At 37.0% G+C, this 26,114-nt stretch overlaps 2 protein-coding genes across 2 annotated transcripts; both read right to left on the bottom strand.

Annotated features, from left to right (window-relative positions):
- Nucleotides 1-1,091: 1,091 nt before the first annotated feature.
- On the bottom strand, nt 1,092-17,497 carry sar1ab (secretion associated, Ras related GTPase 1Ab). The gene is made up of 7 exons (XM_038293085.1): nt 17,396-17,497; nt 16,443-16,513; nt 15,132-15,251; nt 14,969-15,034; nt 14,764-14,867; nt 14,538-14,669; nt 1,092-1,340 (listed from the first exon to the last, which is right to left on the bottom strand). The coding sequence occupies exons 2-7, from the start codon at nt 16,498-16,500 to the stop codon at nt 1,224-1,226; spliced, it is 597 nt and encodes a 198-aa protein (XP_038149013.1). The 5' UTR covers nt 16,501-16,513; nt 17,396-17,497; the 3' UTR covers nt 1,092-1,223.
- Nucleotides 17,498-18,717: 1,220 nt separating this feature from the next.
- On the bottom strand, nt 18,718-25,020 carry ppa1b (inorganic pyrophosphatase 1b). Its single transcript, XM_038292895.1, has 11 exons — nt 24,860-25,020; nt 23,865-23,929; nt 23,464-23,517; nt 20,510-20,629; nt 20,338-20,424; nt 20,120-20,246; nt 19,906-20,033; nt 19,427-19,512; nt 19,267-19,342; nt 19,145-19,184; nt 18,718-19,063 (listed from the first exon to the last, which is right to left on the bottom strand). The coding sequence occupies exons 1-11, from the start codon at nt 25,017-25,019 to the stop codon at nt 19,032-19,034; spliced, it is 975 nt and encodes a 324-aa protein (XP_038148823.1). The 5' UTR covers nt 25,020; the 3' UTR covers nt 18,718-19,031.
- Nucleotides 25,021-26,114: the final 1,094 nt, after the last annotated feature.

The following is a 26,114-nucleotide window of genomic DNA, read 5'->3' as shown; positions in this document are numbered from 1 at the left end:
GTAGATAATCATGAAGCTACGAAGCACTTTACAACATGGCTAAAGGCACAATCACTCTGGTGTAGATCAACCTATGGGTTTTAGGAAAATTTTCAAAGATTTTTAAAAATCCCTTCATATACAAACCTTATCAGTCCAATTTAAGCATTTCTTTTCTAAAATGAGCAACAACAAAAAAAGATTCTCAAAAAATCAATAAAATTAGTTTAAAAAGAGAGAAGAGTAGCAATAATTGTCAAAAGTATTTATTGTGCTACATTATCACACATCCCATTAAAAAGACATCTTTTTGTAACAGACTTCACTTCATGCATTAGTTTGGTGGTTATAACATGTAGCAGGATTTTTTTCTTTCAAATATAAATAAAATACTTTACACAAAACATATATTTATCTTTTGCATTTCAATGTTATGTAAATGTGCATACTAAAGTATTCAAGTGCAAGTACTCTCATAAAATCACTGCATGTTGTAAGCAGCAACTAATCACAAAGTACTCAGGGTTTTTTTGCAGCAGTTGACCACAATGATAACACATATTTTAGTCTGGCATCTATTGTACATTAAACTAGTTTATTGCATTACTTAGCAATGCTGAGGCGGTTGTACTGCAGCTTTCCTTTAGTCAGGCATACTAAGTAAACCAAATAATGACAAAACGTCAGCTACTGCTTCTATGGTGGCATTCATTCCATATTCTACAGTCATGAGCTTATTTCCACAAAAGAATAAATAGACCAGTCAGCCCCTATGGAGGTAACAGTTATAGCTACTGTGTTCATATTAACAAACTATGAAACTATTTCATGTTTAGTTCTGTATAACAACAGATTTACAATTAAATTTAACCAGGTGGGAGTTTCTTCAACCATGTAATGTCAACTTAAACTTACTTTACAGTAAGCGAACACCAGTGGCCAAATATAAGTCCAGCTCCGACATCATGTTACAGGATCTACATGTTTCTGGCACATATAATTTCCTCCATGCTTTGGAAGAAAGGCAGCAATTGAGTGTTAATGATTGCCTCTTCATTTAATCTGAGGAGAAAAAAAATATAACTGCAATGTGCAGTATGACATTTCTGTTAGTACCGTAAAATCCTTTTTACCAGAATGGGCATACTTAAGATCTATGCTTAATGCAGGTAGTTTTCTGCAACATGTTTTTGTGTGTACAGGCAGCAACCATGTCCAATCAATGCTAAAACAAGGGACCATAATCAGTCAATATACTGAGAAAGCCAACGAAAACCATCTCCATAACCTTGTCTCTTCAGCACGCTACACATGAACACCTCCAGTGGTCTCAAGTTCAGCTCCTTGAGGGACACCTTACCCTGAAAACAATTAGAAAACATTTATTAATCTGAAAAGTTTTGCATTCTCTACTCACACAGTCCAGCTTCAACATCCAGACACCAAAGAGCAATTAATTGATGTTTTAGAAATTTTAGAAAAGTGGTTGCTTGATGCAATATTATGCAGTAAGAGAACTATCAGCGAAAATGTATGTGCGTCTAAATTTTTTAGATTTACAAATTCACTTAAAGACACACATTCATTTTTCTGACAGTCTTTATTTTCATTTATGTTAACGAATAAACTTGAATAAATTCAAGATTTGTACTTGTTTTTGCTGTCAGCTTACATTTGGCTGTATATACGATATACAAAGTTTCATCTGTGAGAATACAAGTTGCAAATCTACATAATAAACAACAAAATACCTAAAAAAAATACAGATACATTTGCAAGTGCAAATTCCATATTACAAACATATGAATGCAAAAATGTATAGGTACAAATCTACAATCCCTGATACAGCTGTTGCACCCTGTGTTACTGTAGGCGATGGTGGTAATGCACCTGATGGGGCTTCTATGGTTCTGTTTTTCATCTTATTTCTCTTCGGCAACCTTCAGATGCATTATTACCGTTAACTGGTAAGAACTGTAACCGCTTTATCAGGGGTTACAGATTCATTCTTGTTGAAGCTATGGTTTGTAGTCGGAAATGTCAAATTTACACTTTTAGTTTTGTAAAGTTATGCTAATCTTCACACAGATTAAACATATGATGTCACAAATACAGGAACAAGGAAGGAATACAAATTCTAAATCCATTTCTGACTATAGCCTGTTAAAGAAAAATGATTATTTTTAGACTTTATTACAGTTAATCTTATGGCATGTGTAAACACTCTCACTTGAACATATTTCTTAATTTTGAACAAGGCTGTGTTAATGATTTAAAACTACTAATGGGTAAGTATTTAGAGCACAGGCCATAAAATGAGTATCTCCTGGGGGCGAACATTATTTAAGCCTGCAGGAGAGATTTCTGCTTGGTTTACAGAAGGTCAAAAGTCTTCCAGAATAAACAACCAGGGATGGTGAGGCCCCCCGCATTCCACAAGCTGTCTGTGGAAGCTTATCTTGTGTTTTATGACCCTGGGAATTCTAGATGCCAGGACAAGCTTTCCGCCTTTTCTTGTTAAAATAAAGAAGCAAATGACCCCAGATGTTTGCAGTAAATTAGGTGAAGCTCAGTGTCAGAGATGGCTCCTGGTTGGAGGACCGAGGGCCAGCCCTTTTTGAATGGATTAGATACAAGAGGATAAAGCTTTCTAAATAGAACTAAAAAATCAGATTTTGCTCTTGCAAACTCTCCAAAGATGTCTTGTACGTCTTTGCTTTATTTTCCTTCTCTCCATTCATGTCAGGTAATGGAATGTATGTCTCTGTTGTTCTGCAGTTTCTGGTGTAGGTTTGTGCATTGTCTTATTTCTAAAGTGTATGCATTGTCTTATATTGGATTAAACTCTGTAATTCTGTGACGTCAACACGCAATGTTGGTTTTATTACCAAGCGCAGCTCGCCGAGTGGACCTGGGGAAGGGAAGAATCAGAAGCCAATCTTTTTCCAAAGTTAACTATGTTAGAATATTTTCTTCCTTTACAATTGGGGGCTCGTGCCGGTTCTGGAGTCTCGGCGGGCGGCTGTTTGGTCCTGATTGATACGTTTCAGCCCGACGCTTCGGTGTGGTAAGACAGTATTTGATTATTTTTTTAGTTGTCTGAAGCGCCGTGTGTCGTCGGACCGGGGCTGATTTGCTGTGTGCGGCCTCACAGAATTCAGAAGCTGCAGAGGTAGATAGGATCCCTCCTAAAGGAGTCGGTTGTTTAAGGATTTGAATAAATACACATTACAGGGAACTGTGGCTAGTTCAAACAGAGCCTTTACGTTAACTCTGACTTAAGCTGGTTTTTTTAAAAGAAGGTTTTATTGATTGATTAATTAATTAATTGATTAATTAATAAAGATTAATTTATTCTTTTTACCCTGAGGAGCAATGCCTGGGCCTCTAGAAAAAGTATTTTGGAAATTTGTGTATTGGTTAGTTTTGGCTTGTATCAGCCGGAGATTTCGACTCATCTCCAGTGGACTTATAATTATTTGGGTTAATTGGATCGAGTTGTATCACTCATGGAAAAGGACTAATAGCAGGTTAATTGGACCGAGTTGTATCACTCGTGGGAAATAAAGGACTAATAGCAGGTTGGATCACCTTTCTTTGGCACCCTTAAGCGGGTTGCTTATAGTATAAAGGACTAAAATAAATTATTTGATTTAATACGGGTTCAATCGCTCTCCCCAGCTGAAAAAGAAAAAACCTTTTGTCACTGGGCGGATTGAGTGATCGAATAAACTAAATTGAGGCTTATTTTCGCCTCGAGCTTGACCCAGCTCTGAAGTGTAGGACTGAGAAGTTGAAATGAGAATAAAAGGGATTTGTAAAATTGAAATTGGACAATTAAAAGATGCGTCATACATTCTTTTAGCCGGCACCTGACGTTTTCTTTTCTTTTCTGTCTTTTCTTGACTGAACTACAACGTTGTCTGTGTTTCTGTGTTTTGTATGTTTCTTTGTGTTTGTGGCTGTGTGTCTGTCTTCCCCCGTTATACTGTAGCCTATGTCCCACCACGCGCTGCTGTCTATTCGTCTGTCTGTGTCTGAATTGTGCTGAGATTGTGCGGAAGTGATTTGTGTTTCAAGATTGTGTTCTGAAATATTGTTAAATATTTTTGCTGGATGTTTTATTACTAACTTTCTGTTAAAATGTGCTTCTGTGGGACAGAGGTGTCTCCGTTTTGGATGCAAGTTTTGTTTCACAGCAGGGGGACTGATTGACCCCCCTTATTTGCATTTTGGGAGTGCTTCAGTTCTGTGCTATTTCCAGCTCACGCTTTCAGGATTCTTGGATTTTGATGTGAATTGCTTTAGGACTGTGTTTTGTGTTGAGAAGAAAAGTACAAAATAACAGATTTACAGATGTTTTTACTTTCTCAGCGGGTGAAATGTGTTGCATCAGTTCCAGGCTAGAGCACTGGAATGATCCAATTGTTTTTTATAATACTGTAACATTGACAATCACTTCAATTTCTAGGTTTCCTGACACAGGAGGGAACACCCTCACTGATTGGAACAGGAGAACATATGGATGTTTTTCTGCTTAACAGTGTTTTCTACACTGTTAATGTGGGACATGTTGAAACACTAATGAATGACTTTGTTTCTTGTAGGACGATCTTCGTGTGCAGCCCATTTCGCATATTACATGACCACATGAACGGTTTTTGGGTTTTCCTACAGGGGGTCTAGGTAGCCATTTAATAACAGTGGGCTATCATGAAATACGGTTGTGTGTATAATATGGAGTTTTTTAAAAAAGGTTCACTCAAAACTGAACAATATTAGAACTATTGGATAATTATCTCTTCTTATTTTTTTCAACCATGGTGTTATAATAATTGTGTTTAAGACTTTTACAGGATGAATTTTGGTTTGAAATCTGGGGTAACATCCTGCATCTTTCTTACAATGGGGTGTTGATGAGTGCTTGAGTGTGAATGAGAGTGAATGTGTAGGCTGATGGCCTTTGATGGGTTTTAGGATGCTCTATGTAAATATGACCTCAGTTTAGTGTGTAGCTGTGTGATATTTTTCTTATTTTAAACTATTTAGGTACACTGAAGGTTTTGTTTCATAAATATGTTTTTATTACTGCTTTAAGGGACAATTTTAAGGTAATGACGATTTCATATTTTGGTGTCACAATCTGGTTGAAGCTGAATCATCTGCTTGTGCAGTGAAATTAATATGAAACGAGAATTCAGCCTTGGCTTAAAGCAGATAGATGTAGTTATTAGGAAATTGTGTTATCCACTTTGACTAACAACACTAACAAACTAACCTAAATTCTAACTAAATAAACTTGGTTTATATTTCATATGGGTGACTGATTGGACATGTTGAAATTTTAGCATAATGGGGGTAAGTTCTTACATTTTTGTTTTTCCACCTCTAAATTGTTTTTCTTTTGGAAATAAGAAAACACAGGGGGATGTTATAAAGATAAGACATTACAGATGGAACTTTGAAATTTACATAATCTCAGTCTAGTTTGAATACTAGATGGAAGATTTGGAGAAATGGTGGAACATCTTATGATATTTTGGTTTTTCAGCAAATTATTATATAAAAGTGACATAGATTCCAAATTGTTTTCAAAATGAGAATTTTATTATATCAACAGGGGGAGAAGCAGAAGTAGACCCTAATTCCTGGTAAATTCTTGGATATGGTTAATGGTAAATTAGTTAATCAATAATTTTGATTTTTTCGATTCAACAATAGTGAATTATGGATTTCTTTAATGTAGAGTCATATGGCCTTCCTGCTTTACTACAATATGGTGTATGTGATATAGAAGCTTCTACTAAATTAGATTTGATCATCTCAAATTGAACGGTTTCAAATAACATCTATGCCATGTCTATTTACATTTAAAATTGTTGATAGATTTCTGCATCACTGCTGACTTTGATTGTATACAGTTGGGTGTAAATTGTTAATTTTTAGGAAAATTTTGGTTAAAACTGCTATGAAATTCAAATAAAATGTAAATAATTTCTGAAATTTTGAAATAGGACTTTGTCTTGAAGCGTGGGAAAATGATAAGGATGTTTGGTATTTAGTAGAACAATATGCAATTCATAATTATTTGACCAAGGGCAATTCCATCACAACTTTTATAAGTATCAGTACTTGGACATTCTAGAGTTTGTTCTAATTCTTTAATGAGTTCGTGAGGTTGTGATTTTAGAATTTGTAGTTGATATTTGGCACAAGCAGAGTGAATGTCATCGAGGTATTGACGTTTATTGATTTTGAACAGTAAGTGTCATTATTTTCTTAATTCTGGCACATCCGATCGTGGACTATTTTAACAAATTTCTATCTATTCTTTTTGCAGTTCAGGATTTGGGGCAGTTGGCCGTTTGTGCTATAAAAACAACAAATCTAGCGCCACACGGGAGGATGCATCACAAGATAAATTTTATTTATGATAGTGAAAGTAACAAAATGTGGCAAATATAAGTTTTGCTTTTTAATTACTTTGTATTATTTTTTCTCTGGCAGTTCTCCTTCCTTCTGACTTGATGGCGATCTTGGGGGAAGGGTCTTTTAAGCGCAGAGATCATGGGAAGATGTATTTGAAGGGATCTTCTTGATTACCGCATCAGGCCGCTGTTGTTGCTGAACAAAGACATGATGATGCTGAACTAGGCCCATCTTCTGCTGGACTGTTGTATGAAAGCCGAACGCTGTTGAGCGATTACGAAGGTCAGTGAAGGCGAACTGTTCTCCTGCTGTACATGATGATGCTGCACGTGATTGCAAAGTGCTGCTCATAGAACCTGGCAACAGATGTCTCCTTTGACTGTTGCTTTTCATGCCTGGCTGAAAACAAAAGGGACTCAAGCGTTATCTGGGGGAGTCTTCTATGGCTGGGAATCAGCAGTGAGTCGGGACCACAAAGATCATAGACAAACCCGGACGGGGGCTTCAGTAGATGACTGGTCTGCTGGTTTCTATGTCCTGCTCTGTCGACCACGAAAGGCTGACCAAAGTTCATCAAAGCGGGACTGTATCCAGATGTTTCTGCACTGCTGGAATGACTGCTTCTCTAGACACGTTCTGATTCAGCAGATAAAGAATTGGGGCATGGCAAGTCGCTCAGCGGTGGTCCTGTTGTGTGTTCTCATGTTTGATCCTGGATTCTCACCTCTGATCATGTGACCTGGGCGCCAAGGCCCACTCCTGGGGTTCCCTTCAGTCTGCAGGTTGGAGACGAAATGGGTGCCAACACAACTTGGTAGTGGTGAATAAGTTATTTTCTTTAAATTTTTGTAGTGTGTGATGCCATTGTTCTCTTCTTATTTTAGATATAGCACTGAGGCGCCCTGTTTTCTTCACGTCCTGCAGCCCTGCAGTGTAATTCTAGGTGTTGAGGACAACCCCATCTCCTGGGGTCAGAGGTTTTACGATGCAGTTAGGGGTTGGTGTGCACCAACTGTTACGACACTGCATTCCTCCATGATTCACTCTGTTTGTCTCACAAAATGCTAGTGTGTTTTTTTCCCTTCCTGCCTGAAAAGAATGGGCAGGGACTAATGATTGCAATTACATTTTTTTAACTATAGCTGAATTGCATTGTGTGTTACGCTTCATCTACTAGGGAAGATGATCTAAATTTTTATTTGCATAGTACAGTGGCTACCATTCAGTAAAACTAAATTTAAATTTAAATGGAATTTGAAATTAAGGTGTTAAAGTGGATTGATGGGTGTCTATAGACTGACTTACTGAGCAAATGACACCAAGTTCTGTGTTGATTTCATAAATTTAATCAAACATTAAATTCTTTGCTTGAGGTGTGCAGATTGTAACAGTAACTGGGACACCATGTTTGAATTGCATCCAACTGTGTTACATGAGGCTAAAGTTAGTGGTGATAGCGGATTTCATCTCAATGAGTTGTATAGGATTTTTATTGTATTCTATGACAGAACATTTGTTCTGTTATAGAAACAGGGGGACATGAATGGAATTGATCTGATAGGCAAATTTTTAGTTTGGATCTCTGCATTTACTTTTCGGAAAAAGAGGTTATTGAAGTTAAATCAAAATACATTAAATGTTTTACGGTGTATTACCAGCATTAAAGATGAGCTAACTATTTGGATATGAAATAAGTAAAATGTATAAATTGAATATACTAAACAAAATATTGACTATCAAATAATTTACATAAAATAGTGTTCTTAAACTAAGGAAGGTGATCATTGGATTGTTGTATCGCTATTCATATGTTTTAAAATAAGTTGTTTAACTAAGACATCCAGGAAGGTCTAAACTAAAGATTTACATCATTTAATAAATTTAGCTGTATTGAATCTCTCTCCAAAACTGAAAAGGCATTGATAATTGATAAACAATATAAAAAGGGTAATACATTATTCAATTAAATATTTTATAAATAGGTTTTCAAATGAATAAATGGATCAAAGGTAAAAATGGTTGAAATTTTTGGGATTTAAAATATGATTGGAATAAAGTAGGTCATTTTTGATATTTAGTGACTCATGTAAAGCAGGCTGATCATTCTTTAAGGTTTTAAAAAATAGAAAATATGATGATTGAAATTAAATTGGTCTAAATTGGAGATTTACAAATTAACAGTTATGGAACTGCTTCTAAAATACAGTTAAGTTTTGGGTTTAACATGATAGGAAACTTTCATTTCTCATGTAGGCCTTATATAAAAAGAGGGTCAAAGGATGGTTAAAATACAGCTCCAAAGTAGCAGATTTATAATACAAAAGGAAGACAGTGAAGCTGTCATAAAGTGTAGGATCAATTATTAACCAATCAACAGGGTTCTCTCCATATGAGCTCCAGACAGGACGGATGTTTCCAGGACCTGCTACCCGCATTCCAGGATGGAAAGGTAAGCTTGCACATTTATCTCATAAAGATTTCTTCAATGAGTTACAGGTCCTGGCAGCAGAATTTACAAAATACCAGACGTCACAGGAACGTCCAGGCTCGGGATCAGTTCGGGGAATCGACTGGGTGCGCCTGATGGTCATCAAAAGAAAGTGGTCTGAACCTCGCTTCGCCAGACCATACCGAGTCGTGGAGAGTACATCTCAGGCTGTCCGTCTACAAGAGAGAAGGAGACACGTGGTTCCATTGGAGTCAGTGCACATCAGCTGAGGAGCCACGGCGCACGCTGCAGGGCATACAGGAGAATCTACAGTCTCAACCTGCGGTCGAGGAGTGTCTGAGGGCCATCACAGCGCGGAGGAGGATCTGCATTTCCGGGCAGAAGTCTGCCAAAACCACTTCATTTTCCTGAATTACAAGGCTTAAAAGGCCCAGACAGGCACAATAATCCTGTTCCGGTGTCCTTCCATTGAGAAAAGGAGATTGCACCCTCTCCTTAAACTCACTGTTAAATTGGCATAATACTCCCAATTTTCAGTGAGCAACGGACACTCAGGTGGAAAACCTGAGGTTTACAACCGAGGAGGAACACGTGAAGGATCCAGCTACAAGATCATCATTAACTTATCTTCTCTTTATTGCGTGTTTTCGTTTTTGCGAACTCTTCAAGAACATTCGTTTCTTTTTGCGCGTATTTTTGGATCGTTTCCTGACGAAGAATTCATATTCATTTTTGAAAGACTATCGAAGGAGCATAGAGACGAACTCTAACTTCTTATTGTTGAATTGTGAAAAAAAAAAAGAAAAAAAGGTCTTTTGTAATTTTTATGTGTTTATGATGTATTTTTTTATGTTGTTATTGTTTTGTATTGACAAATTGTAATTTTTGTGGCGAGTATTGTCTTTTGAGTCTGCTGAGCATTTTTTGGTAATTTCGAGATATCTTGCTTTGGTTTTCTAATTTTATACTTGGGCTAATATTTCTATTGTGTGTTTTCTTCTATTGACATAACTGAGTTTTATGATTTTTCATGTTTGATAAGTGAAATGTATTTTTAGTTTAGTTTTTACTGGTTAAAATTTTGTGGTTCATCAGGGGAGTATTAAATTGTTGGACAGCGCAAGATACATTTGATAAGTTTAGATTATGGAGTTCAGCTTTAGACACATGACCTGGCAGTGGACCTAGGAGGTGCTGTTTAAAAAGGGGACTTTTATAAAATTGGGCTAATGTTTTAGTTTTTTAGTATACTAAATAGTTTTTTGGTTCCTCTATTAGAGGGCTTAATCATTTTATTTGTGAGGTCTGTATGTCTCAGACCTCAAAACGGGGACTGTTAAAGAAAAATGATTATTTTTAGACTTTATTACAGTTAATCTTATGGCATGTGTAAACACTCTCACTTGAACATATTTCTTAATTTTGAACAAGGCTGTGTTAATGATTTAAAACTACTAATGGGTAAGTATTTAGAGCACAGGCCATAAAATGAGTATCTCCTGGGGGCGAACATTATTTAAGCCTGCAGGAGAGATTTCTGCTTGGTTTACAGAAGGTCAAAAGTCTTCCAGAATAAACAACCAGGGATGGTGAGGCCCCCCGCATTCCACAAGCTGTCTGTGGAAGCTTATCTTGTGTTTTATGACCCTGGGAATTCTAGATGCCAGGACAAGCTTTCCGCCTTTTCTTGTTAAAATAAAGAAGCAAATGACCCCAGATGTTTGCAGTAAATTAGGTGAAGCTCAGTGTCAGAGATGGCTCCTGGTTGGAGGACCGAGGGCCAGCCCTTTTTGAATGGATTAGATACAAGAGGATAAAGCTTTCTAAATAGAACTAAAAAATCAGATTTTGCTCTTGCAAACTCTCCAAAGATGTCTTGTACGTCTTTGCTTTATTTTCCTTCTCTCCATTCATGTCAGGTAATGGAATGTATGTCTCTGTTGTTCTGCAGTTTCTGGTGTAGGTTTGTGCATTGTCTTATTTCTAAAGTGTATGCATTGTCTTATATTGGATTAAACTCTGTAATTCTGTGACGTCAACACGCAATGTTGGTTTTATTACCAAGCGCAGCTCGCCGAGTGGACCTGGGGAAGGGAAGAATCAGAAGCCAATCTTTTTCCAAAGTTAACTATGTTAGAATATTTTCTTCCTTTACAAGCCTTAATTTCAAAATTCGGGCAACAACACATACACTTTTTTACAATTACCTTACCTCCATAGATTGGCTCTGTAAGTTTGAGTTTGATTCTTTTTGAAATATAATTCCTCCTTTTGTGGATCAAAGTTTTTGTTTTTTTGGTGTTCTTACTTCATGCAGGACAGCTAGAGGGACTGTTTGTTATACATATTTTACTGTGGGACATTTGTTATTATGCATAAACATAACAACAATTTATTTCTTTTTTCAGGAGTAGCAGCTGATTAACATCTCAAAAGCTAAATTAGTTGAACTACATTTCCAAATCTAAATGCATTTGAAAAGAAGGCCCGAAGGATGCAGAATAGGAGCTAAAAACAATAAATAGAAGGAGGAAATTGGAGCCATTTTTCCAATTGGTAATGCGAGATCCTGGGAAAAAGCTGGATCTGGACCATCCCTTCATCACACCCTCCCTCTCTCTCATACAACCCATAAACATAAAAATGTTTATGCCAAAAGTCTAATTTTATAAATCCAGACAGACCAAAACCCAAACATTCCATGTTCATAAGATTTTGATGTTTCTTTATTTCTACACACCTTGAACACATCACCATAAAAGATAATGAAACTTGGCTACCAGGAAACAAACAATCAGAGCTCACTTTTCTCTCCAGTTTAATCAACACTCATTAGTTCACAGGTAACGGTCAGCAGACGACAGGAACATTTTTTTCTCTAAGGGTGGACTTTCAAATCTTCTTTTTAGAGGGGTTTATGCTTCAATGAGACCAAACCATAAACCGTAATCAGAAGCTCAAACAACAATTCTCATCTAAATCAGCACAACTTCAATAAAGAGTGGCATGAGTGCAATTGACGTCTGTCATCATAGTTCTGGCAGTAAAACCTGGGGAGACTGAGGATTAAATCAGTTCCCTACACCGTCTTTGAGAGGTCACAAGTTTGGATTATAATCCAAAAAACATAATCACATTCCACATTTAGTATAACAAAGCCAATCAGCTACCCTGGAGTGAAATAAAAGCAACTTGTCGATGACTTTCAAGCAGCAGGTTGATTAACTTGTTATATTCTGGATGTTATTTCAATAGAACCTTCATCTCACATAGAACGCACTGACTGTTCTTCCTTTTGATAAAATGACAACAAATGAAACCACTATCCCCTGAATACTGACATGCCAGCTGCAAGTGTAGTTGCCAATAGTTCTGTCATCGGTGAAGAAAAATGTTATTTATAATTGCAGAGTTGTTTAATATATAATGATATAGCCTAAAAAAATGAATAATTGCTTTTAAGTAGTATTTGTGGTCATTTAGTGAAAAACTAGGATAGATAACAGCTGACTGATTGTGAAAGACTCCCACATCATGCCTGGAGCACAGGGAGGACTAGAAAAAAAAGATGAATGCAACATTTTCTCCTTAATCACTAGTATGAACATTTTAAGAACAGATTTGTTCATACAAATGATTCTTGCATGAGACCCATTGTTGTGAAAGACCCCCTGTATTCTGCTGGTACAAATGACAACTCAACCAGCAGATCTCATTGGCTATAGACCTCCTAAGTCTAACCCCAAACCCTGATATCATGAGGGTGAACTTTTAGCAGCTGAACACGAATTCATCACATCTGAATCAAATAATTGGATAAAAAAAAACTACTTTGAAGTACACGATTGCACACTGAGAAGCTATTTCAGCCATCTGATGCAAGTGTGGTGAAGCAAGGACAAATCCAAAGTAGTTTAATGGCTCTCAAGGCTTGTAGTTGCCTATTGTGTCCCACATGATGGAAGTTCAAGACAGACTATTGTTGAGAAAACAAGCGACAGGACCTAATGCAGTTTGCTTATGACTGTGGAGTTGATTCAGCTTGCTTTGCTTTCTCAGAAATTCCAGAAGACTCAGGTGGAGGACTAAACAACTGCCCGGATCAAAACTACTTGACAAACAAACCACAATTTGTGACACCAAAGTGTTACTTGTCTAAGCAAGTGTTTAGCATCACAAGAGCATAATAGGGGACAATACTGTTGTTCCTTTTTTACTCTATACACTTATGACTTTCCGTACAAGTCAGACAATTCTCCTGTCATCTGCAGAAATACTAAGATGACTTGTGGGGTGTATCGTAGAAGGACAAGAGGTTAAGTACGGGGAGCTAGTGAACTGGATTGTTACAGGGTACGGAGAAAATTATCCTGATTATCAATTAAAAAGGAAAATGACTTCAGATTTCAGCAGCAACCGGAAAAAGGTCATATACCATTAGCATGTGAGAAGAAATGGAGATGGTGCAGGAGTATAAATACCCCAACTGGTTCTGTCTGGCAACTCCTCTAGAACAGCGGTTCCTTATCCTGGTCCTCTAGTACCACTGTCTTGAAAGTTATGCGTCTACTTGCTGATACACACCTGACCTATCTGTATGAATAAATGATTAACAGGCATCTCCAGCACTTGATTGCTGATGAGGACCTCATGCAATGATATGAAGCAGTGGTGCTGCAACAGAGAGACTTCTATAGATCTGCGGTACTTGAAGACCAGTGTTGAGAACTACTGCTCTGGAACATCTGTTGAGGACTTTAAAAAGTCCACAATGTGAAAAACATTATGAAAAACTCTTTGCATTATCTTCATTAGACTGTCATACAATAATAATATATTGAGTAAGAGGCTTGTCCAGATCAGTTGTTTCCACCACAGGAGGACCTTCAGGCCCACAGCCATCAGCATCTATAACAATTTGCTAAAAAGGCCACCAGAATATGACTTACAAAGCATGTCATTAACGTGCTCCATTGTTTAAAGCTTCTTTTAACACTGCCTTGCAAAAGTGTTTATTAAACATTTCACATGTTTTTAATTGCTTCATTTTTTTCTGATTTTAAGGCAATCTGGTATCAATATTTGAAGCCCATGCCAGGAAGTTGCCTTCATTATATCTTAGTGCCATTTGTAATTAATAGAGCAATGTAAGATTTTTTTTTGTCATAATACTCCACTGGATTTAAGTCTGGACATTGACTGAGCCATCCAAGAAAGTGAATAATTGTTGATTTTAATTTTACCTTAGAGCAATGGTTTATGGGAAACCATTGCTTTGCTGGGAGATGAACCCCCACCAGTCTCAAATCTTTTGCCATATCTAAGAGGGTTTCTTCCAGGATTTTCCTGCATTTAGTTAAAATGATCCTCCCTTCAACTATGAACAGCTTTCCTGTCCCTGCTGAAGAGCGTTTCTCAAGATCATAAAGCCTCCACTACCATGTTTGACTGTGGGGATAGTGTGTTCAGTTTCCTGTGTTACATGGTGTCCTCCCATTTTTTCTATAAAAGAATTAAAAACCATCCATCCTTTTCCTTCCCTTCACAACTAGGTGTCAATTACACAGAATCCTGAAAACAATACATTGAAAATATTTTTTATTCTAGATAACTGAATGACCCGATAAAATAAAATCCTTGGTAAAGCGTTGTATTTTACAAAACACTTTGTGTCTTTCACCTTTCCAGTTGTATGTCCATGCAGACCAAACATTCCTCTGAGTGCATCCTCACTGATGGCTTCTGGACGGTCTATCTTATTCCCCAGGACCAGAACCGGGATGTTAGCAATGGTTTCATCCGTTAACACCGCCTATCCTCCACAAAAATGCACATGTTTTTACAGTCACAGAATAGGCATCAGTTTAGATTTTTTTTTAAAGGCAGCAGGATTGGAATGAACTCACGTCCAATTCAGCTTTAGCCTCTGCTAGACGTTCATGATCAGCACAATCCACCATGAAGACGATTCCATTTATTGCTGGGAAGTAATTCTTCCAGATCCTTCGGGCTGTGAGGACATTTCAGGTTTTATGTGACACCCTGCAGATGCATCAGTGAGTCTTTCTTAAGCGTAAGCATTTGTACTAGGACCATATTCTATACTATTACCTTGAGTATGACCTCCGAGGTCGAACGTGGTGAACGTCATTCCAGCTATGGTTAGCTCTTCAGATGCTGATAGCAGAAAGAGAATAAAACATTTTGAAGAGGAACATACCCATAAAACACAAGGAGAAGTGTGTAATGTAAATGTAAACTACATTCCACATACTTGGGTACATTGTAGGCATATGCTGTCCCAGCCTGTCGTCTCTGAGCATCTGCAGAAGGGTTGTTTTTCCGGCATTGTCTAGTCCGAGGAAAACCAGCTTCCCAGTCTTCTTGTACAACCCTAACATGAAAAATAACACATTTAAAACAGAGAAAAATAAAATAAGGAGTTAACATAGAACTGAGAGGGGCCTTTTATCCTCTTAGGATCAATAAAGTTTTATTAAAACATGAACTGTAGTTTTTTTCTGTGTGGTTGCATTTAATCCTACATATAACATATTTGAAGTATTTACATAGAGAGGTCATTTATGCTAAAGTAAAACTAACATTAGATTATTTGGAATAAAAAATGCAAAGAATATGTATTTTGTTCATCTTGAGGCTTTATCTTCTTTGAATTGTTTTTATTTTAGAATTGGATGATGGACGGAAATATAACAGTTGAATTTAAAAACAAAAATCTGTTTCAAAGAGTTTGAACTGATTCCGATACTGTAAAACATTCAGGAGGAAACCTCGGCGTACACCCACAACTTGCTGGAGGGACTTTAGCCTACATGTGTATAGTACACCTTGGGATCCCCCAGATAAGGAGGTCTTGGTTTCCCTCCTGGACCTGTTACCACCAGCAAGGCTCAATCTCAGTTAAGTAGAAGGATTACAGCTGGCAGCTAGACATTTCTTACACCCTCAAATTTGGTCATAGCATAATATTGGCTTAATGTTTGAACAGTATTGTTATTCAAATGGTAGAGGTAAACTGTGATTATCTGGTTGACTTGCACGGAGTCCACTTTTAACTCTTATCCACGCACTGATGTATATTTGTGATCACTGAAACAACTTTGTACAAGTTTTATCTACGCTGATTCTAAAACGTAAGCTATTGGGTGAAAGGAGATCAGTGAGTTTTACATGGTCAGATGGATTACCGGAGGTTTTACCCAGTGCTGCCCTCAACACCATCATTACATCAGTTTGATGCAGAAAGAGGAAGGACAACAATGAGAAGATTAGGATGATGCAAAAGAAAAAGTACTGTAAGTAAATAGTAGTGTGCTGCAATAATGAAAACCAAACCGATAAAGTCCAAAATCCCAAATATTATAGAGTTGTTAAAAACCACAGATAGGGTTAAAAAAAAAAAAAAAAAGATAAACCCATAAAGGCAACACCACAGCATAAGATCATGTCTCTCCATTGGGCAAATAAACATGGACAACGCAATACCTCTTAACCACATGCATGAAAGAATTAGGATAAGGCTGCTGTACAGTAAAATATGCAGTATTTCTGTATTATACTATACCTAATAACTGCAGGACACTGCTGAAACTCTTGTAGATCCAGTCAAATATAAAAGACATCTCTGTTGACAATCTACAATACAGATAACTGGTTAAGCATAATGGGAAATAAGATCAAAACACACATTCTTCTTTGAAAAAGTACCAAGAATAAGTGTCCATTTGAATTAACAGTACAAGAGAATAATCTAATATTTTGTTAAGGGGCTACTGTGTTATGGAACCCAGGATTGACCCAGTAGTAATCATTATTCCTGGTCCAGGATTACTCCTCTGGTATGTGTAAGCTGTGAGTAATCACTTTCAAAGTTTTAAAACGTGAAAAGCAGTCAAGTGCTTGTTCTGTGCACCGTCTCACTCTGCTGCACTGGTGTTCCTCTGACTATTTTTATGACTAGTTGGGAGAAGGACATTTGATCTAGACACTGTCCCCTGCCTCTGCCTCATGCACACACCAGCACCTGTCACTCTAGTGACTCAATGTTCTTGCTGAATGGAGACGGTTTTAGTGAGAGGAGGCCTCCAGAAATTACCCAACTGTTGATTGTTGAACCTGGGTCACCAGTAAACAACAAAACCCATATCCTAACATTGTGTTTTTGTGCAACCCTATAAATAACACTGGGATATAATATCTGCTTAATCTCTGAAAGGATAAGCTTGTCTTTTAAAGTTGGTATATGTTTTTTAATACAAAAAAACAAAACAAAATAAAGCAGAAATAGGAGTGAAACTAAAAATATTACTACTGGATGTATGTTCCTGTATATTTTTCAATTACTTGTAACATATCAGCTCTCCAAAAATAAGCATTAATACTGGAAATCATGATTTGGTCCCAAATGGCCAAATTAAGTCGAGTATTTCTTTAATATTTTTTTATTAAGGGGAAATAATAAAAAGAAATACATTTTAGAGGTAAAAGTAAACTCCATCCACCATGATTCAGCCTTACCTTGGTATGGAGTTTGTGAAAGCCTGTTGTCCGTCAAATTTGGTCCAGAAAATGCGCCCTCCCTTCCTGGCTGCGCTTCTACACTGGGTTTTATGACCGCTGATGACCTCATGGTGTGTTCAAATACACCTCGTTCACTTTTACAGTAACATAACATTATTTACCAGGACCACTGCGGTATTTTTTTCTTACATCGTATTCTGGGCCATTTCATATTTTATTTTCCGTTAGAAAAAATGAAGAGAAGTACCGGTAATGCAGAATAACACTTTTTTCATCAATACTTCACTTATTCAGGTTTATTTAAACAGATCATATACATTGCTTTTATTAAACATTGAAAAGGTGCCACTTAAAAAGTTGCATTATGAGAAAATAATATAAAACTTCTGTATTTCAATTCATTGAATGGGTGTGTCGGCCTATAGGAATAGTTGAGATTTTTTCTTTTATTTCTGTTAATCATGATTAACTTTTGCTCTTATCAGTTTGCTCTGATCAGTCTAACATTGATGTAGTGAACCTGTGGTGTGAATAATATTCTCACCTCAGTTTATCTTTATAACCATTTGAAAAACAGTCTAAAACCAATAAATTTGAAAAGAAAAACAAAACTTGAACAGCAAAATGTGAATTAATTAACTTTATATAGTAAACTCTTCTTTATATTTAGGGACCAGGCCAACATAAAATCACAAGAAACAGAATAAAATATTAAACAAAGATGGGACAATGTTAATGAATTGATTTGCCTCTTAATGCATTTGAATCTGGATGCTAAATTATAGTATTTCAGATTTGATTTGATAAAACCAAAGCACATATTGAAAAAGGCTGCAGTCACAAATGTATTGTAAAATGTGTTTTTAGTTTTAAATGCTCCTCTTAGGACTTTAGTATCAATAGCCTTATACATCAATTTTAATAGAATTCCCATTTAAACCCCTGCATCTATCATGGACATCTGAATGTATAGTGAAACATTTTCTGCAGTGAAAGTTTTACTCACAAGGTTATTATAATATTTTATCTTTTAAAATACTGAAAAATATAGAAGAATAAATAAAAACCTAGAATTAACTAAGCTAATTAAATGAGAGCTCACACCCTTTTACAAGCACTCAACAATAACCCTGACAGTTTTATCTACTTACCAAAAGGTCAAAGATCCTTTTATAATACCGTATTTACTATATGAACTTATTTTTGCCTATACCATGTTATAAACACAACACTTTTTTACAAACACTAATTCAACATGAGACAAGCGGATCCCTCATTTATCCATTTCATGGCTGTAAACCATTAAACTGACACTGGGATAATAATTTAAGCAGAGAGCCTTTATTAAACAGGTCAGTGTCATACAGCACACATTTCTGTGAGGCACAGTTTCGGTACTTTATCTGACAGCACAACCTTGCAGGAATCTTTGTTCAAATAAAGGAAAAAGTTGTTAGTCAATACATGAGTACCCTTTGACTTACTTTGTCAGTATCTAACCAGTAGTGCTCCATCTACAGGAAGATAGAGGACCTACATATAACCCCACTGGTGTTTAATTTTAATGTATCTTCAAGTATAACTGTCACATTAGTTTGTATTTTTTTGTTCTTGAAACCTTTCAGCTCCCGGATCACTTCCTCTCATAGTAGAACCATTTATCAACTGTAAACACAAACAAATAATATTCAGCATGAGTTTAAAACACTGCATCCATCAGAGAAGGGGGTATTCATAAAGGTCTACCTGATGATGGGATAGGCTCTTCTTTTCCACAAGGGCATGTCTAAAATTGGAGCCAAATGGAAGATTTTAAGTCTTGATGTTGAAACCTGTTATGCCTCCAAATGAAGGGCAGGACATCTTACCTCACCAACAGCAGCTTTGGCCTCATCCGCTGAGCAGCAGAATGGGCTGTCACCAGCTGAGACACATGTGTTTTTGCTGTTTATGAGACAGAGTTAAAACTTTAAAGAGTGCAAATCTACCAGAAATGGAAGCAGCCACAAAAACATCAGGGGTTTTTACCAGTTGAGTTCCCCAGCGTTAGTTTGTTGGCAAATGAGGGCTTTCCAGAAGCCATGAGTGCTCTTGATCACTTTAATGGCAAAGTCCTAAAACAGAAATTATCCATTACCTACATGGAAGCTCAGTGTTCAGACATACCTCAGGGTCCCTTACAACTTTTATCTCAATATTTCCAGAGTTCCAGGACTTTTCCAAGTATAAGTACATAAACTCACTGTGGATAAGTGGTAAATACCTTTACAGGGGTCAGAATTACAGCACATATGTAACGTTGATTAAAATATTAATAATAACCAGACAGGTGGATTTTAGAAAATGGGATTACAGTCCAAAAATATAAATATCAATACATCTCTTTATTGTCATTCTTATTTAAACAAGAAATATTTCCAGCAGCATAGGAAGATAACTAAAATATAATGATGAGCTTTGATTAAAAAATCCTAATCAACTGGAATATCTCTGAAAATAAGAGAAACCTTGTCTTTGAACTCCTCGTTGAAAGCAAAGCGGTTCTCTGGTTTCCCATCTGGCACCTTGTACCTCTTGAACCAGTCCACCGTGGCCTCCAGATAACCAGGTTTGAGCCGCTTGACATCGCTGATGTCTGAATATTGACAGGAACAATAACACAGTCATGGTTTAGCTGATTTAGGGATGCAGTTGCATAAAAAAAAAAAAAAAAAAACGTACTGTTGAATTCCTTGGCTTCGGGGTCCTCTACGTTGATTGCAATAACTTTCCAATCAGTTTCCCCCTCATCGATCATGGCCAAAACCCCGAGCACCTTTACCTTGATGACCTCTCCACGTGTGCACACCTTCAGCAGGATATTGCAGGAGGTCAATTATTTACCAAGTGTCACAAGACTGTGCATAAACAATGAAAAAGAGACAAAGTGAAACATGTACCCTGCTGCCAATTTCACAGACGTCGATAGGATCGTTGTCACCACAGCAGTCAGTGTCTCCATCTTTATGGGCTGGGTCCTCCCATGTCTAAAAAGGCCATAATGGAAATCATTTATTTTTAATGCTAATAATATTTATAACACACACCTAAAGGTTGACAGAGCATATTGACCTGTGGAATTGCCCCATAGTTCCATATGTAGCCTTTATGAGGAAACACATTAGCCACGTAGCGCAACTTCCCCTTCTTCACATCTTGCTTTATTGGATTTAAAAAGTCTTTTGTAGCAATCTGGGGGAAAAAAGTTAGAATTATTGCTTCAAGAAATATTTTCTTTTGAAATTAACAAAGCATAACACTCCAGCAATTAGAAATATGGGAAATGGAGCTCCTAGTTACAAGGCGTCTCTCCTGCAGAACAGATTTCCAGCTTTTGTGTTTGTTGCAGTAACCTTGTTCACTTTTAAAAGCAAAGTACAATTTAGACATGTATCATGAAGTAAAGCCTTAATATTTTCAATGAAAAAAACCCGCAGAATAGTGGCATTTGTTCCAAGATGCAACACTCATCGATCCTGTTCCTGTCTGTTCTATTTAGGATCCTTGATGGTTCTAATCCATCCTGGATGCATTTCAAAAACTTTGTCGCAGAGCACTGATGTATGATGTAGTGTGGCTTAAAGGCATTGGTCGCTGCCCTTAAAATTCCTCTTTTTGAAAAACAAAATTAGGTTATCTAGAGGCATCGCCATAACTATGCTGCTAAAGGATTAGGCTGCTGGAGAACTTTCCTTTATTTTTTTCCCTGTTAGTTTGATAGTAATGCATTTTGTTTCTTCGATTATTGCTGCTAAAACCTTGTTGGTTTTTTTCTTCCTTTGTGTTTATTAAGGCTGTAAAGTTGTTTCTACATTTCTTAGGAAAGTTCTGCAGTTAAATATTGTCTTAAAGCTACAGTGTGTAATAATTACAGGCATATAAAGTCAGAAATTTAATATATTATACATAACTATGTTATTTATCATCACCTATGAGCTCAGCCTTTTAACCTTAATATTTGCGTTGCCTTAGAATTCGTTATTTATAATTACATAGGAGCGGGTCTCGCAGCCATGGAGGCTGACATCTTTGCGCTACGGCAGCGCAGAGGCAACAAACTAGCGATTGCGAGATCTCCCATGACGCTCGAAAATAACTACGGCAAGTTGAGAGAGATGAACTGAGACGGTACTGAACAGTAGATGGCAGTATTATGCCTGAGAAGCGTTTAGTCTGCCTGAAACCGAAGAAGAAGAAGAAGCAGGTATACTGCGCCTCGGTAACAAGAAAGGTAAACAAGGCGGCAGGCGTGAGTGACTTTGCAAACTGTTCGGCACTGTGTGGCCAAACATCAGACGAATGGAGGATCATGCCTACTCTGTATCACAACGAAAAGCGGCGGACACCGAACCCCCGTCATCTAAGAAGCGGAAACACGACGAGAATAAACGCAAGCGTGACAAGAAACGGCAAAAAACACGGATCAACATTGGCACGGCATTTACACGATGGAAGTCACTGATGGAGGAAAAAGGTTTTCAAAGTGACGCTCAAGTTGCCAGTTTTCTCTTGGACAGGTAATTAATCCTACACACACAATTGTCTAATATCACTGCAGTTTTTGGAGTACAGGATGCTCAGACCTGTCTAAAACAATAACATGCTGCGTGATGATGCTGTTACTCTCCAGTATACTTATTCAGCAACGTCCCTGACGTTTCACAGGTAATGATTCAGTAATTTTCTGTAAAATAATTTTCTGGATATATACCTCGGTTACTTCTCTCCGGCTCCTTTGGAGATCTTCAAGCCTTTCCTCCTCTGCTCTCACCCCGCTGGCTCCCCTCTCTCGCCTGGCCCCAGCTGCACGCTCACCCCGGCCTCTCTGCCCTCTTCCTTTCCCTCTTCCTTGCCTTGTAACCCCCGTGCCACAAACAAGACTTGGACTCTGTAAACGGGGAATATATATTCTTCCAACGAACACAATCTCGCTGTTAAACTAATGACTACAATTACTTCGTCTGTTTATATCACCATGCAAAGCAGCTCACCAAAACGTCACAACGACGTAGAAAAAATAACGGGTATATTTATTATCTTAAGTCTACATGAAATCTATACCCTACACAGACTAATGAAATACTATCTGTAAAATTATCTATGTAAACAAACCTCATCACTTGAGAAGGTAGGTGATGCGGACGTCGTGGAAGACATTTTGTCCCGTAACGCTCGCCGTACTGTTGGGGGGGAGAAGCGGTGGGGGGGGAGACGTTCATGTTGCTGCAGTCTGCAGTCTGACCGCTAGATGTCGCTGAAAATTACACACTGTAGCTTTAACAATGTGCAGCCCTACCGCACTCTTTGTTTTTATCACTTTACAGCAGAAGAACTGAGCCTTCTTCTAGTGGACGTTGCTTTCCATCCCTGAGAAACGTGCTTTGGTGGCGCTTGTAATGACCCACGTAAGGAGGGCCTGGTCCTCAACACAGGCGACCCAGGTTCGAATCCTTTCCTGTATGTCTCTCCCCCTCTGTCATACACACTTCATGTTAGCCTACTGTTCAGAAAAACTTGCCACTAGTCCCGTAAAAACTCAAAAGAAAAAAAAAAAAAAAAAAAAGAATCGCGGTTGCTGCAAAAGCTATCATCCCAACCTAAAACAAAATTCAATTAGTTGGAAATTCATCGGTTGTTTTGTGTAAAGCCTCTTGAGATAATGATTCATGTGACCCAGTGCTACACTAATAACCTGGCTGGAGATGTTAGGAAATAAAAGTACAACAAAGTAGAAGGAAATTGAAAGATATGGTTAGCTAATATCCATTAAATACCTCAGTAAATTTACTAAATTACTTTTTCTGAACTTGGGTTTGAGTGGCCCCGCAACTTTACCGTCTTAATAAAACAATTGATAAGGCATTGATAAGAGTGTTACATCAGTTGCATCTTGTTTCACAAGCTCACTTAACTCCAACAGATTACTATTATTTCCGTGCACTTTACCCCCCATGACATGAACGTCTTTTAAGCAGCAAAACATTTCTTTATGCAAACCTTACAGTCTGCTTTTTGTGCTATCTTACCTCCATCTTTGCATTTGTCCATCTGGGTACTTCAACAACCATGTGGAAGATGTTCTAAGACAAAAAAAAAAAAAAACACACACACTTTTGTTTAAAAAACTAAAAAGTTTAAAAACCAAACGTGATTTAACTGTTTTCTTTTTTTAACTGCAGCCATCAGAGATATTGACATAGCCCAGAGAAAGCAAAGAGTAAAGGGTGTAGCTTTTTAAACAGACTATGACCTTGATATATTGTACATAGTATTATCTGAAGCTATTGGGTGCTGCTGCAGAGTAGTCACAGCACTGCATCTGCTGCAGCAAGACTGCTAAAACTGAACTTTGAGGGGGATTTAAAGCTTATATTAGAGCGTAAATATGAATGCAAATTTAAAACAAAGGTTTAAATGGCTCCCTTACCTGGCTTTCATCAGCATATATTGGAATGTCGTGGAATGGAGAGATGTACTTTCCTTCTGCATTTTCTGTATAAGGTAGATGAAATACTATATGAGCAGATCAGCAAAAATAAATATCTGACATAAAAGGTAGTCACAACATTTTCTGAATTTGGGGGAAAAAACTGTTTACTTATCAACGTATTATACTTTGTTTAATGTATTTTATTAATTTTCTTTTTTCTACTTGCTTTGATTCTGTTTTATTTTCCTATATTTTAATCATGTAAAGCACTTTGCATTGTCTTTGTACTGAATTGTGCTATACAAATACATTTGCCTTGCCCTTACTTTGCCAAGTAAGTTTGTCTTACTTTGTCACTGCAGTACGGTTAACCAGAACTGAATAAATGCTTACTCTGGGTATCAATAAAACACATTGATACCCAGAGTAAGCATTTATTTAGTTCTGGTTAACCCTACTGCAGTGACTGTTTTTTGTTTTTCTTACATCTGTTTCTCCTTGATTTATTTAAGCTCAACCATAGCAGAATTGGTGCATAAGAAGCTCCAAAGAGCTCCTTGTCCCTGAGAATATGATCATCAATGCTTTTATTATGTGCAGAGGACGTGGCTCCGCCCTCTTTAGGTTCCTGTGTGACGTGTTTAAACACCTTGAGGGATTTCCTGAAATAGCTTAGTAACTTCAACCTACTAACGAAGTTATTTTTCAGAAAAAAGCTGAAAAGGATGTATGGAACATAAAGATACATCGTTTAAATCTAGAACCCTTTGTTAAAATTAGATCTAAATTAAACATGGATGACTTAAATGTCGCCCTACACAAGATAAAAATAGAGTTCCCATATTTTCACAGTTTCGTCCAAACTAAAATCTATAAAGCATAAATGAATCACTGACACGTGGGAGATTGCAGCTGGCCTATTGTATCAACTAGGAATCGACAAAGTAGCACAGAAAGATAAAAATTAGATGTTTTAAACACTATTTACTTACTGAAGAAAAAGCGGTAACTCAGGGAGTTCGGGTTTCCCCTCTCTTCGACTGTGAAACTCATGTTTAAGGGCCGGTTGCTGGAGTTAGTGCTTCGGGATGAAGGATGGCGGCGGCGGAAAACGACAGCAGCGCCTGGTTGGTGGCAACGGCTAAAGCGCATGCGCAGCACCTTTGATTAGTGGTACCTTCACGGACTGACGGAAAACTTTGATAAGGTTGATGGCAACGATGGTTACTCTTTATTTTAGGATAATTTGAACAGTACTCTTAAGTGCCATGAGCCACTTTTACTATAAGCTTTTTTCAAAAACTACTACTCTTAAATTTAGACAGGGTGTCTGCCTCATGGACCAGTCAATTAGTCCCAATGAGGAAAGTTATTTTATTTTATTTTTTTTATTGAACAAAAAAAACAAATTTACATTTTCAAGTAGGAATCTGAATTTTTCTTTCTTATATAAAAAAGAGACAATTACAGTTATATTCAGGAGATCAACTTAACTTGTGCAAGGCAACAGAAATAAATAGACAAATAAACAGGTACTAATGTTATAACCAATGGAAACATACAAAACTTAAAAAAGAATTTAATTAAAATAAATGACAGATTAATTCTGCAACAAGACAGTTCCTCACATCATGTTAACTTTATCAATTCTGTGAGTCAAAAAAACAGAAATTTTGACATGTCGTTACATAGTTTTTGTATATGTCCATAATTGTCGGCTAACAGAGATAACTATTGAACACTTCTTCTATTGGTGTCGAGTCAAAGGTTGGTTTTGGCACAACCTGCATATTTGGTTAAGCAACAAAATAGACAATATAACACCTTTTGAGACAAATCAAATATTAACATACAAGAACATTGACATTGCGAAGGATTTATCCGACATGGTCAATATTGTCATAAGTATGGGAAGATATCATATACATGTATGTAAATGGAAAAATCAAAAACCTTCATTAATACATTTCAAAAAGAACTCAAAATCTTTATTCAAAGATTTATTCATATCTCTGTTAGTCGACAAATATGGACATATACACATGTCAAAATTTCAGTGTTTTTTTTTTTACTCAACAAAATCTCTAAAGTTAAAATGACGCAAGGAACTGTCTTGTTGCAGAATGAGTGAGTCTCTTTTATTTTAATTTAATTCTTTTTTAAGTTTTGTAAGTTTCCATTGGTTGTAATATTACTGCTTGTTTATTTATTTATGTCTGTTACCTTGCACATGTTAAGTTGATCTCC

The sequence above is a fragment of the Cyprinodon tularosa genome, unplaced genomic scaffold, assembly GCF_016077235.1.
Source record: "Cyprinodon tularosa strain WSP-4 unplaced genomic scaffold, ASM1607723v1 ctg32, whole genome shotgun sequence".
In the NCBI taxonomy this organism is placed as follows: Eukaryota; Metazoa; Chordata; class Actinopteri; order Cyprinodontiformes; family Cyprinodontidae; genus Cyprinodon; species Cyprinodon tularosa.
This window is presented reverse-complemented; position numbering and strand designations above follow the sequence as displayed.

Coding starts and splice junctions, on each gene's coding strand:
- ppa1b (XM_038292895.1), bottom strand. CDS start 25,019: ATGCGCTTTAGCCGTTGCCACCAACCAGGCGCTGCTGTCGTTTTCCGC. Junction 23,930..24,859: donor GAGTTACCGCTTTTTCTTCA/GTAAGTAAATAG, acceptor TACCTTATACAG/AAAATGCAGAAGGAAAGTAC. Junction 19,064..19,144: donor AGAGCCTATCCCATCATCAG/GTAGACCTTTAT, acceptor TTGTGTTTACAG/TTGATAAATGGTTCTACTAT.
- sar1ab (XM_038293085.1), bottom strand. CDS start 16,500: ATGTCTTTTATATTTGACTGGATCTACAAGAGTTTCAGCAGTGTCCTG. Junction 15,252..16,442: donor CAGTGTCCTGCAGTTATTAG/GTATAGTATAAT, acceptor TTTTCATGTTAG/GGTTGTACAAGAAGACTGGG. Junction 14,670..14,763: donor AGGCTAAAGCTGAATTGGAC/GTGAGTTCATTC, acceptor TGTGGAGGATAG/GCGGTGTTAACGGATGAAAC.